This window comes from Coregonus lavaretus, assembly GCF_964263955.1.
Source record: "Coregonus lavaretus genome assembly, chromosome: 20".
Taxonomy (NCBI): Eukaryota; Metazoa; Chordata; class Actinopteri; order Salmoniformes; family Salmonidae; genus Coregonus; species Coregonus lavaretus.
The window spans coordinates 40,188,250-40,202,846 of NC_140007.1; the positions used below are offsets into that span (position 1 = coordinate 40,188,250).

The following is a 14,597-nucleotide window of genomic DNA, read 5'->3' on the forward strand; positions in this document are numbered from 1 at the left end:
TTCTGCTTCCTCTGGCCTTCCCAGCGGTAACAGTCTGCTGTCTGTGGGCTATGGAGTGACAGCAGGCTCAGAACTGGGCCATATACCTGGAGGGAAAGAAACAGGAAACAACATCAGTCAACTGCCAGTCTAGTGGAGCAACTTAAATTAGGCCCAGACCAGGCTAGGCTAGGACTGAGTGATACATAGGAATGTGCTTATGTAGATGCAAATATAATTAGTCAGGTTAAGAAAGTTTAGAATAATTTGGATGTTTTTAGTTGATTATCCTTACCTTGCTGGCTCAGGATTTTCCCTCTTACCTTCAGGGATCTCAATGCCTTCTAGACGACATTCTCACAGGAATTTACATCGTCAATCAAACAATCAGTGAAGTCAATAAATTATCAGGATTTATTTGGTCACAATCAATTTGGTTAGCCATGCTGCAATCAAACGTTGCATTAATCAAGTCCAGAAGTGTTTTCCATAATACTGATTTGTCGCCTGGTGGTTCAGATCTGTTTGTGCTTTAACCAACTCATCTGTGTTTGTTGGCTACAGCACATCCAGTACAGTAGGATACCATGTTAACTCAAATAGGAGAGAAGAGGGAATCAGTCAGGATTGTGAGAAATGCAGAGAGAAATACATTTTCTTCCATGCAGTATAAGTGAAATAAGCATCTGGAAAGAGTGGAGAGTAGCAAACACAAGTGAACTTTCACACAGTGTAATTGGTGTGTGTTTTGTGTGTCTGTGTCATGCAGTGTGGGGGTTGACCCACTTGTATGTTCCCTCGTAGCGGAATCCCACCCTCCTCACGAGCTCATCCGCTTCATTTGGACCACGACTGAGAGAGAGAGAGAGAGAGAGAGAGAGAGGGAGAGGGAGAGGGAGAGAGAGAGGATACGAAGGGAAGCGATGGACAGAATGTTGCATGTGTGGGGGGTCAAACATGGAAAAGAACTGGGACAGATAGAGGGTGGAGGAGGGTTAGATGGACATACGATGTGATGAAAGTAAGGTAGGATTAGTAGTATTACTTACCTTCCATAGCTGTAATGGATAGGAGGTGTTTTCTCTCCCTCTATGTGATGGAGGAGGGGAGTGAAGATCCTCCAGGCTTCCTGCAGCTCATCACTGGGAGAGGAAGAGGACCAGGAAACAGGGGAAATGTTATGATTTATACCACAGCGTTGATGAATACTAGTTTCTGATTGGCTAGAAGGGCGTTCTAGAATGGACATTAAAATGTGTGCTTTAGTATTGTTTTCTTTGTGCATTCAGAAATTGTTTTCTTTGGCAACTGTGGTATAAGTGGGATAAACGCCTCCGTTCTGTACATTTACCTTGGAAAAAATGAACTCCACAAAGGGACTTGGCTCTGCCTGGTCCCGCTGCGTTGTCCATTATTTCCAAGGTAATGTACAGAACGTCAGCGTTTATCCCTTATATATTTTGTCACAGTGATATAATCAGGTCTAATAGAAATGTTGCTTCTGTACATGAGAGATTATCAGTGTAGATTACATAGGGTTTCTCAGGCCATAGATAAGGGTCAGAGATAGTGTGGTGACTGAGACACAGGGTAAGAGACAGAGGCAGACACAAGTCAGGACATGTCAGCGGCACATCGCCACCCCTCGGAGCCTGGTTCCTCTCTAGGTTTCTTCCTAGGTTCCTGCCTTTCTAGGGAGTTTTTCCTAGCCAACATGCTTCTACATCTGCACTGTTTGCTGTTTGGGGTTTTACGCTGGGTTTCTGTATAAGCACTTTGTGACAACTGCTGATGTAAAAATGCTTTATAAAATACATTTGAAATTTGAATTTAAGTGGGTGAGATAGTGACAGTCAGAGACAGACCTGCGGACAAAGTGCATCTGATTCCCACAGAACACATCCAGAATCAGACGCTCATATGCATCAGGGAGCTTCACGTCCTGTAGAGAGAACATGAGACTAGTTGTCATCTATTCTACACAGTATTATGTGTGTGTGTGTGTGTGTGTGTGTGTGTATACACATCTTACCTTGTATCTGCTCCTGTAGGTGAGGTCCAGTTCAGTCTCCTCAGGGCTGAAGTAGACTCCAGGCTTCTTGGTCATCATCTTGAGGTAGATGGCCTCATCAGGCTGTACCCTGACCACCAGCTCATTCCTCTGGCACTGCTCATTAAAGATGTCCCCTGGAACGTCCGTGAACTGGAGACGCACTTCCGCCTTACGCTCGTTGAGGGCCTTACCGCAACGCAGGATGAACGGAACACCTGGGGGGTGGTGGATGAGGGGAGAGAGGGATGGGTGGATGGATGAGGGGAGAGGGGGATGGGTGGGTGGATGAGGGGAGAGGGATGGGTGGATAAATGAGGGGAGAGGGGGATGGGTGGGTGGATGAATGGGTGGGTGAGGGGAGAGGGGGATGGATGGATGGATGAGGGGAGAGAGGGATGGGTGGGTGGTTGCGGGGGGTAGAGAGAAAGAATAGAGAGAGGGTTGATGAGAAGGGAGGAGAGAGGGGGAGAGAAAGAGAGTGTGCATGAGAGTTATGATCGACCTTCCTGTTCAGGTGGAGTCATACCTGTACCAAGAAAAAACACAAACAAGAGGAGTTGGAGAGTCTAGTAACAGAATAACTAGATAAGAGAGGGAGAGTTCAGGATTTTGAGAAATGCAGAGTATCAGGCTGACAATATGAGCTGTCGACAAAAAGCAAGATGAGTCTGGAAGATGTGTCTAAATCTGTCAACATGTCTAGATAAGGGACATAGGAGGAAAAGAGTTGGCCAGAATCCAAGATGGCCGTCAGTCCTTACCATCCCATCTCTCATTCTGTACGTAGAGCACAGCGGTGGCGAAGGTAGGCGTCCGGGAGCCGTTGGGCACGGTGGGGTCATCTATGTAACCCAGTCTGGCATGGCCCTCCCCCTCAGGGTCACCTATGTACTGACCCAGCACCACATCAGACAGAGGCACTGGGGCGATGCACTTCAACACCTTCACCTAGGGTTCACACACACACACACACACGTTTATAAGACAGAGGGAATGGCCATATAGTTTTATGTCACCTGTGTAAAAAGTGGGCCCAGAGTTTTTCCTGGTCAGCATGTCCATGGGAAAACTCCTGGCCCTAATAAAAAGTGCAAAGGAATAATCAAAGTGGAACACTGGTTGGTGATGCTACCTTCTCATCTCTCACGTCGTCAGGGCTGGTGGAGGCAGGCTTCTCCATGGCAACCAGAGAGAGCATCTGGAGGAGGTGGTTCTGCATGACATCACTAAAGCAGGAAGTAGGAAATATCACAAACCCATGGAACTGAACAACTCAATTATTTGTCACATGCTTTGTAAACAACAGGTGTAGACTAAGAATGAAATGCTTACTTACGGGCGCTTCCCAACAATACAGAGAAAGAAAAAAAAGATAAATAATAGAAAAATAGCTATATTCCACTACATTACCATAGAATAAGAGAACCACATCAAAATCTGAAAACAGTTGATCAAAGTTTTCCAGTGATTTATACTTTGGCATGGCATGACAGGCTATTGCAAATTCTACTCCTCCTCACCGGATGATGCCAAAGTCGTCAAAGTATCCTCCGCGTCCCTGTGTACCGAAGGGTTCTTTAAAGGTTAGAACCACACAGGCCACACTGTTCCTGTTCCAGATAGGGCCAAAGATACGGTTCCCAAACCTGATGGACAGAAAGACAGACGACAGGATCAAAACACAATGGTAAACTGTTCCTGTGTTGGTAAGAACATAGCACGCCACGGTTCTTTCAGTTCCCACAGGGATCACATACACATCCCTAACCTGTATGAACACACTTCATTGTAAATCGCTTTGGACAAAAGCATCTGCTTCATTGTGATGAATACTGTACAATACTTCATGAACAAAGAGGATATCAAATATATACATGTACTGTCTCCTGGGATCAGGACTCAAGCTCATCTCTGTACCTGAGGTTCTAACTTCATCTCTGTACCTGAGGACCATGAGCTTTTAACGTAATCTCTGTACCTGAGGACCATGAGGTTTTAACATCTCTGTACCTGAGGACCATGAGATTCTGCACCATCTCCTTGCCCAGGTAATGGTCTATGCGGTAGATCTGGTCTTCTCTGAATAGGGAGGAGAGGTGGGACGACAGCTCCTGAGAACTCTGCAAGTCACGACCAAACGGCTTCTCCACTATCACCCTGCTCCAACCTCTAACACACACACAGAGAGAAGGAGAAAGAACACTGTACAGTGTGGTACAGGGATGTGTGAGTGTGTTTGTGCATGTGTGTTTATGGGTTTTCTATCCTTGTGGGGACCAGAAATTCAGACTAGTCGGGACATTATGCTGGGCCCCACAATTGTATTTTCGTCCTCCCCCGTTTTTTCATTACAATGTGATACAAAAAGCAGAAATATTGTGCTATAGGACCATGTGGACGCCTCAGAGCGGTCGGGTAGGCTGTTGGGAGTGAACAGCTGGCTGGATTTAGGACCACGTGGACACTACAGAGGAGGCTGACAGGCTGTGTGAAGGCAAAGCTTCTGGAAGGCTGGCTAGATCCGCACAGGAGAGTTGAGCATAGTTCAGTGTGTATGTGTTGCGCTCTTTCACCGAGTTGTAAAAGGAAGCAGAGCAGAAACGGGCAACTCTTTGACTGATGTAGCTGGCAAGGTAACTGCTGTTTAACTCAATAGAAATAAAAAACGAGTGTTTATTTGTAGTACTGAGTTAGTATTGTAACTGACATGTAACTTTAGCTAATGTTTTATCCCCTCTTGACTGACGTGAATGAATAAGCTACGCTAGTGAGTAGCTACCACAGCCAGGTCAGCTCTAGCCTCTAGTTACCTGTCAGATAAGTTAGCGATATGAGGTGGCTATTTCTACTATCTAACAGCTGTTGTTTTGTATGGACATGTTTTGTAGCCTTTTTTCTGTCCCGTTTCAACAGAAGTAAATGAACTTGTCTAGCTTTCGCCAGTTGCTATATAGTTAGCGAGACAGCTGGCCAAAAGTTGGCAAACGTTAGCTATTATTTTTGCCTCAATCACACTAACTTAGACCTGAATCAAACGATGAAACCATCGGCCAAACAATTGAAGATTGATATTGTGACGTTTTTTCAGTGCAATGTGAGTTTCTATTAGTCAGTATGGCAATGTAATGTTATTGATCTGTCAGTTTCCCTAGTTAATTCCTTATTTTTCACACTGACACAGTAATAAACAGCTCTAACGTTACAGGCTTCACTGTCATGGTGCACAGTAGAGGTCTGCGCCGGACCGATTTCTTCATCCCGCTCCTGCCTGCACCTGTAGCTTTTCATTCCTCACCTGCTGGCTTTCTGTCCGACTCCCACCCGCTACCACCTGACTGCTTCTTTCCTAAATAGTTATTGCATAGTTTGGAGCTGTGCTTTGGGTCATTGTCCTGTTGGAGCCAATTTCCTCCTACAATCAAGCGCCGTCCACAGGGTATGGCATGGCGTTGCAAAATGGAGCGATAGCCATCCTTCTTCAAGATCCCTTTTACCCTGTACAAATCTCCCACTTTACCACCACCAAAGCACCCCCAGACCATCACATTGCCTCCACCATGCTTGACAGATGGCATCAAGCACTCCTCCAGCATCTTTTCATTTGGTCTGCGTCTCCCAAATGTTCTTCTTTGTGATCCAAACCCCTCAAACTTCGATTAGTCTGTCCATAACACTTTTTTTTCCAATCATCCTCTGTCTAGTGTCTGTGTTCTTTTGCCCATCTTAATTTTTATTTTTATTGGCCAGTCTGAGATATGGCTTTTTCTTTGCAACTCTGCCTAGAAGGTCAGCATCCCGGAGTCGCCTCTTCACTGTTGACATTGAGACTGGTGTTTTGCGGGTACTATTTAATGAAGCTGCTAGTTGAGGACCTGTGAGACGTCTGTTTCTCAAACTAGACACTCTAATGTATTTGTCCTCTTGCTCAGTTGTGCACCGGGGCCTCCCACTCCTCTTTCTATTCTGGTTAGAGCCAGTTTGCGCTGTTCTGTGAAGGGAGTAGTACACAGCGCTGTATGAGATCTTCAGTTTCTTGGCAATTTCTTGCATGGAATAGCCTTCATTTCTCAGAACAAGAATAGACTGACGAGTTTCAGAAGAAAGTTCTTTGTTTCTGGCCAATTTGATTCTGTAATCAAACCCACAATTGCTGATGCTCCAGATACTCAACTAGTCTCAAGAAGGCCAGTTTTATTGCTTATTTAATCAGCACAATAGTTTTCAGCTGTGCTAACATAATTGCAATAGGGTTTTCTAATGATCAATTAGCCTTTTAAAATGATAAACTTGGATTAGCAAACACAACATGCCATTGGAACACAGGACTGATGGTTGCGGATAATGGGCCTCTGTATGCATATGTAGATAATCCATTAAAAATCAGACGTTTCCAGCTACAATGGCCATTTACAACATTAACAATGTCTACACTGTATTTCTGATCAATTTGATGTTATTTTAATGGACAAAAAAAAGTGACCCCAAACTTTTGAACGGGCTAGATTAGCCAATATGCTAGATGTAGTTTGAAGAGAGCAGAGTTGGAGAGACGTGCACTTTCTCTCGAGCTATTTTTATAGCCTACGTTTTAGGAGTGGGAAGATTTCAGACAGAGAAATATGGGTGATTAATATTTAGGCCTTTCTAGGCAATGTAGTAAACTATAGCCTAATCATAGGCCTATTTAGGAAGTACATTTCCTTGAAAAGAGAACTGCCCCGTGCTTCTCTGCCCGTGCATAGGCTAAAGCCTACCCTATTTAATGGAGACCACACGCGCACCTAATCCCGAAGGTATGGCACTGAATTTGAAGCAGCAAGAATGATGACAGCGACACTTTTGCATAGACCTATAGGACCTTTTAGGAGGACGATTTGCAGGCAGAGACAAATAAATGGGTAATCAATACTAATTGATAATGAAAAGGCGCAGCACTCGCTCACCATAGCAGCCTAACCTATGTGCGCGTTGTGCCTTTTCCTTTTCAATGACGATTACATTTTTTGATTGCACTTCGACTCACGTTGGTTGAGCGCCCTCCACTTCTTTCCATTATCAAGATGTATTTACAGACATTGTACTAAACTACAGTCTAATCATATTTAAGTTAACTGCCACGTGATTCTCCGCCCATGTAGGCAGCCTTCTCTATTTCAATGAGACCACACATACTAAGCGCGCATGAACTCTCACGCCCAACCAGGAGAGGGAGGCTACTGAAGTTGATGCCGCGAATTCTGAGTGTGCTTTTAATACAATAGGTAGGCTAACTCATACAAAGCAGAAAGAGGACAGTTTCCAAATAATCTGTGGGACAACAAAAATAAAATATTTTCATCCCAAAGTCGTCTGTTTTACCGCAGCTCCCGCCCACAGACCGTGCCGCGGGAATGCTTTCCTCTAGTGCACGACACTATGCTCATCATGTCTTAGCAGGATCAGATGTTGACAGGGGTCCCAGCAGGGCCAGACAGCCAGGGAAGACCAGTCTACACAGCTCAGGTGAAGGTTTCAGTATATTAACAATATCAGTGAATGATACAAAGTTCCATCTTGAATTGATGGGTAGACCTACAGTAGCTACAGGACAGCAGCTAAAGCTTAAAGCTACAGTCTGGGATCTGGGAATAATGGTCATTTCAATTATTGAACCATTGATTCTATTCTTGGATAATGTAATGTATGAATGTACACCAAGGTAATTCTTTGTCATGCCTCATTATAGGAGGATCAGATGGTGACAGGAGTCTCAGCAGGTTTAGGCAGCCAGGGAAGACCAGTCTGTGACAGAGGTGAGGTTAATTTTTGCAGCAAACACTGGACCAACCAGATGCTATTTTAAGGCAGTCTGACAAACCTCCAAAGTTAATTTACAAACTGTATCAAAGGTTGATAGAGGCTTTTCCCGATGACATTGAACATGTAAAACAAAAATGTGAGGAAGACCTGGTAGAAGCTATTGATGATGAATGGCGTCGTCCAGGGTAGGGGAGGGAATGGCCGGCAGGGGATGTAGCTCAGTTGGTAGAGCATGGCGTTTGCAACGCCAGGGTTGTGGGTTCGATAAAATAATGTATGTGCTAACTGTAAGTCGCTCTGGATAAGAGCGTCTGCTAAATGACTAAAATGTAAATGTAAAATATGAATGGATACAGATATGTTTGAATGCCCAGTCATGTTCATATAATCTCAGACATACATTACTGCAGTTTAAGACCATCCATAGAATGTACTATATGCCAGTGAAACTGAATATCATGCCCTCAGAAATGTTATTCTTCTGCTGGAGGTGTAAAACACAAAAGGGGACATATTTGCATATGTTATGGTCTTGTGAAGGATGGCTGAATTCTGGCAAAGAGTATGTAGAATGTAAAAAATTTCAATCTCAGCATGTCTACAGATTCTCCCTTCTACCTGTTTTTGTTTGCTTGGAAATGTTGATACTAGAGACTGTTATCAGAAGAAATTGTGTAACCAAGCATTTATAGCAGCTAAGAAATGCATGTCAAGTTATGTATCACTAGCTTTGATTTATTACCAGATTAAGGGTATACTGGGCAACTTTCATAAGGTCTGGATGCCTTATATGGAATACAGTACGACTAAAGGAGTCTGTATTGAAAACATGCCCACCTCAGGGGAGATACCTATTTAGGCAATCCCTAGCTGCTGGGCTGCTCAGTCCTGGCCCTGGGGGTCTGCTGGGCTGCTCAGTCCTGGCCCTGGGGGTCTGCTGTACTGTTGGTTGTCTCTCTGGCCTTGGCCTAACACACCTGAACCCAATAAGGAATGTTTCACTAAGATCCTAAAGCTGAGTGGGGTGTGTTAGGTTGGGGCGCTGCAGGGTGGTGGACCCCCTAAGGACAGGACGGGGCGACCCAGCTATATTGTGTGCAAGTAAGAACAGCTCTACAGTACTATTAGTCCTATGAAATTAATTATATGGAGGATTTGCTGTTTCTGTGTGTTCATATACATTTGAGGCGTATGTGTTTTTTTAGTGTGTTTTTTAAAACCTTGCCCTTGGGAACAAAAAAAATTAAAGGTGGGAGCTGGGAATTAACTTGTGTTGGGAGAGAGTTGTTGTTGTTATTGACTAGACTGGTGGGGGTCAGGCTTTCAGGCGGCTCGGGCTGGCTGGTCGGTCTGGCTGAAATTTGATATAGAGGATGTCTTAATGTCTGTATTTTTTCCAAGACTTGTTCATTTGTTAGGCTATTGGTTAAAGGTGCAATATCTATTATTGAATTACCTTTGATCTAGTTCAGTCTTATCAATCACTTCAACATATTTAATAATGATCTCTTACCTAGCTTGATGACTGGGGGCATTTTTGTTTTTCTAAATAGAGACGGTGAGAAGAGCCATGGGTCATATTAGATTGTGTAGAAATACAGGACATTACTTTTAGATGGCCCAAAAGATTCTGGGGGAGGACCCCCCAGACCCCTCGCCAGGTTATGTACCCCCCCCCCCCCCCTTCTAAAACCAGTGGCGCCCCTGATTTTAGGCTTAGGGGTTAGGTTTAGGATTAGAATTACAGTTAGGTGTTAGGAGTTAGGGTTATGTTATGGGTTAGGGAAAATAGTAAAATGATAGTAAAACAAGTGTGTGTGTATATGTGTGTTCATGCATGCATATGTATACGCATGCATGCGTGCTTGAGTGATCTGACAAGTGTGTTTGAGACACTGACTTGCGGCACATGCAGTGGGCTCTGATGTTCTTGCTAACATGATGGTAGACGCTGGGGGGCAGTGCCAGGTAGAAGACACAGTTAGCATGGTCAGCCCCCCTGCTGGTGGTCAGGGAGCTCAGGTGGGCATTCAGCTCAGAGAAGGAGTCCTCCTCATCATAACTGCCGCTCAGGTAAGAGTTCCTACTGAAGAAAGCAGCGAGGTGCTCACTCTCACCATCACCAACCTGAGAAAACACACATGAATGATTACAACAGAATACCTATCCACAGTCTTTTCACTGTAATGAGGACGAACATGTACATCTAGGTCGACCACATGACCTGGATTGTGCGGGACAGTCACACATTTTGCCCCTTTGCCACCCTTCCCACAAAGAAACAATCATGTCCCGCATTTTATCAACAAATTCAAGCACCACTAATTTAGGAAAAATAGGTTGATTTGTCCCTTATTTCAGGGCTCGCCAAAATCTGCCCAGAATAAGCCAGATGTGTTTTTATGTGAATAATATGCAGACCTAAGCTTGTCACTTGCCTTCCCGCCTTCGGGACAAAGACTCCCATTGGGCGGAGTCATGAGCATCTCCTCATCATATACAGATCTCTGGTTTCAGCCTCGCGAATTGGAAAGGAAAGTTGGGGGGTGCACAGTGCACTGTTAGGATGCTGGATTGCCCTAAAGTAATGTTTCGCCAAAATTATATAATTACTCCTGTCTAAATCAAATCATTCAAAATACTTCACCAGGGAGCATGTCTTAGCCACAGAGGATCATTATTTAACATCCATTGCGAATGACAGTTCCTCAGTATTTGAAAAAATCTTTCCAACACTCCCGGCCTCGATAATCACCAAGCCTCGGTGTGAAAGAGAAAAAATATCATGATCCCATATTTCCAGTGGAAACGTCATAAAACAAACATATGTCTGTCCCCAGCTCACTGGTGCAGGAAACTACTGTACGAGGGACTGGAATAGGCGATACAATGTTGCAAGTTCGCTAGCAACAGCTTTGGGCCGGACACAGTTATAATTTGATACAATGTTGCAATTCAATAGCAATAGCTCAAGTCAATACAGATATAAAAGGGAGGCAGACAGGCGTAGTAGAGAGATGACTGATTGAAAGAACCGGAATTTATCAGGAACTTTTCTACCGATTTTATTTGTCGACTTTAGGCCTTTGTATTTTACTTAGTTGAGTCATGCTCCCTGGTGAAATATTTCGAATGACTTTATTTAGACAGGAGTAAGTATTAAATTTTGCCGAAACATCAATTTACTTTAGGGCAATCCAGCATCCTAACAGTGCACTGTGCACCCGCTAACTTTACTTTCCAATTCGCAAGAGGCTGAAACCAGAGATCTGTATACACATTTGCACCCTAACAATGTGAGTTTTTGTCCCAAAGGCGGGAAGGCAGGCGACAAGTTTAGGTCTGCATATTATTCCCATAGAAACGCATCTGATTTATTCTGGGCAGATTTTTGCGAGAGTGAGCCCTCTCACTTCGCCTCTTCCTCTCTGCTGAAATTATATCACTGGAGAAAGCATTTGAGCGGGCGAAACAGCGCCTCTCTATATGTAGTCCATGTATCTGATGCGGTCTGGCCAGAAATAGTATGACATGCCATACTCTTTTGGTCCAGACAGCATCAGATACATGGTCTACACATACTGAGACAGAGGGGCGCTGTTTCACTCGATCGGATGCTTTATCTGAGATTGATCTGTCTTTCTGTCGGCGCTCGTCCCAGTCAAATAAATGATCAATATTTCAATATTTTATTTGACGGGCAAGGAGGTACAGTAGGGTGGGACAGGACCCATAAGTCCTGCCCATAACGCCGACCCTGCCTCATAACGGTTTTACGTTCCCTGAGACCAACCAGAAATGTTTCCTTGGCCAAATATTACAAGATTTTCTGTATCACCAAATTTTGCGCGAGGCAAAAATAGGCTAGGTGAGCTTCAACTCCGTGCAGCAGACAGCAGGGATCCGGAGCGCACAGAGCGTCGCTCCTCCACTTCTCACAATGGTGCTCGTTTAGTAGGCTAAAGCTAACGCTAGATCAAAGCTGAATCAATGTCTTGGAAGATCACATAATGATTAATTAGTATTCCACATAACCAAATGTAATAGCATAGTAGAACGTTACTGTTACACCAAAAACACCACCTAATTTCCACATTTAAACATCTAATGCGGCCAAAACTGGTCACCCTATGTACATCCCCCAATAACCTCACTGACAAACCACTGTGTCAAGGCAGTTTCACATGTCCATAGACTTTCAATGGTGAAGCTACCAAAAGCTAAACGATTTTGATCAAAAGTTAGCAGAACCCAGTTGCCTGCACTCAGCCTATACTAAGACTCCTTACCTTCATATGTGGCAGACATGCTGTCCTGATGTCCTCCATGGTCAGTTTGGAGCGAGCAAAGCCCACAAAGTGGGTCTCTTCTGGGAGAAGCCCATCTCTGAACAGCCACCTATAAGAGGAGGACCGAACAATGAGATGCAGAGTAAAGAGACAGAGACACAGACAGGACACTCATTCTGCTCCCTGGAGACATGATGACCTAGAACACTGGTCAAGGAGCAGACCCCCCCTCCCCCTAAACTCCTAGCATAATGAATAGAAACTTGAGATGACAAACCTGAGCCTTGAACAGTCATTCTGATGTTTCAGGGACTGTGGACATAGACAGGCACATAATCCGGCAACAGAAAACAGGAAACTCACTCACCATAGTGTAGGATAGATCTTCTTCTTGGCAAGATCTCCCTGAATGGATAGATAAAATAAAGTATTTGAGAGACTAAAATGTGCCTATAACCTTATGGTTGATTACTCTTGTTTTTATTAGTTCCTGTTTCTATGAACTCATGGTACAGTACAGGGCAGTTCAACATCCAACCTATACAGTACCGACCTACTGTCCCCAAGTCCAGAACAAACTATGGGAGGTGCACAGTACTACATAGAGCCATGACTACATGGAACTCTATTCCACATCAGGTAACTGATGCAAGCAGTAGAATCAGATTTTAAAAACCATAAAAATACACCTTATGGAACAGTGGGGACTGTGAAGCAACACAAACATAGGCACAGACACATGCATACACACACACATGGAAACATACGCACTATACACACACGTACATATGGATTTTGTGTTGTAGATATGTGGTAGTGGAGTAGGGGCCTGAGGGCACACAGTGTGTTGTGAAATCTGTTATGAATGTATTGTAATGTTTTTTAAATGGTATTGCCTTGGCAGCAGCTAATGGGGATCCATAATAAATACAAATACTGGAGTAAAACTTTAAACTGACCTAGTCAACGTGGGGCATGGTGTGAGTAACAGATATGTGGGTCATTTAAACACAACATTGAATAACAGGAAGACAAACAACACTGCAGAACAGCCATTTTGAAAAGTAACTTTTTAACACACTCAACTGTAGTGAAGGGGGATAGTGATTTGTGATAGGCAGATAGTCAACTCACGGAAGTGGACAAACATTTTAAGCCCTAAAATTCTCTCTCTCTTTCAGCGCTAGATAAAGAAAAGGCAGATGCAGCACATTTCAGTCAGCGTGTGCTCCTCTCCCCTCTCCCCCTCTCCCCCCTCTCCCCCCTCCTCCTCTCTTCCCCCACTCACACACACACACACACACACACACACACACACACACACACACACACACACACAATTGACCCCATGTTTGGACTTCAAACCAGATGGAACTATAGATAAAGAGAGGCACTCCCAAGAGATATACAACCAATTTGTAAATAGCTCTGGATTAGAGCGCCTGCTAAATGACTTAAATGTAAATGTAAATATACTAGCTGGGTAACTAGAACAAGCAAGACTCCACGTTTCCATAACTCACACAGCAGCCTAATCAGTAGTGTAACTACTGAGTTGTTAGGTCAAGTGGTTGATCTTAAAGCAAATCTCAAAGGAACTCACTCTTATCCCACAGTGAAGCAGTGCAACAAATCAGTAACTTCCTTTTAAATACTGTAGAACCATGGCTATTGGCTGTGTTTCAACATTCACACTAGAACACTTCCAGCAATGAAGCAGTATTCTGGTAGTATGCTGTCTAAGACGTGGTATTCTAGTATGAACATTGGAATGTACTCTATGTATCCCATGTCTCTGCACTTGTAGAACAGAACTGTACAGAACATACCACAGGGAAAAGGTTCACTGTTACCAGAAAAGATGGACTACTACTTAGCCTGAGTGCCAGTCTGTTTGTGCTATCATACCAACTCCTTGTCACTCACTGTCATGCCAAACATGTTAGGGAGAGCACAAACAGGGTAACTACTACAGTACTCACTGAGGCTCCCAGTATGATGAAGATGTGCGAGTCAGATGAATGGGACAGCTCTCTCCTCAGCTGACCAAATACCTCAGAATGGGTGAGACGCTCAGGAACACCACTCATCTTCGCCATCTGGTGTGTTGTCTCTGTATGTCAAGCTTGGATCCCTCTCTGCTGCTGAAAGACAGCAAGACATACAACAATAGCAAAAAGGAAGATGTTGGAGTCAGTCTTTGTGTGTGAACTTACCCTCTGTGTTGTGTTGTCTCATTCACTCACAAAGGGTCCAGGTCCAGCCAGTAACAGAACAGTGGAGTGTGTGTGAGGTAGGATAAAATTGTAACTGTCATCGTTGCATAGTAGAAATATTCAGCAATGCATTGCTGCCACCTATTGTTGCAAATAAATAATGTCTCAATGTGATATGTATAGGAGAAAGGTGATTAGGCATCAGGATATATGATAAACAGAGTATGATGATTGTATGCGAGTGTGTGTGTGCGCGTGTTA

General features: G+C 44.0%; 1 protein-coding gene across 1 annotated transcript; it reads right to left on the bottom strand.

Moving 5' to 3' along the window:
• Positions 1-53: 53 nt before the first annotated feature.
• LOC311148064 (glucose-6-phosphate 1-dehydrogenase-like) lies at positions 54-14,219 on the bottom strand (the record flags this gene model as incomplete). The annotated part of the gene is made up of 13 exons (XM_084184957.1): positions 54-86; positions 766-831; positions 1,029-1,121; positions 1,845-1,921; positions 2,012-2,247; positions 2,794-2,980; positions 3,165-3,258; positions 3,553-3,678; positions 4,043-4,201; positions 9,732-9,958; positions 12,121-12,229; positions 12,488-12,525; positions 14,103-14,219. The coding sequence occupies 13 exons, from the start codon at positions 14,217-14,219 to the stop codon at positions 68-70; spliced, it is 1,548 nt and encodes a 515-aa protein (XP_084041083.1). The 3' UTR covers positions 54-67.
• Positions 14,220-14,597: the final 378 nt, after the last annotated feature.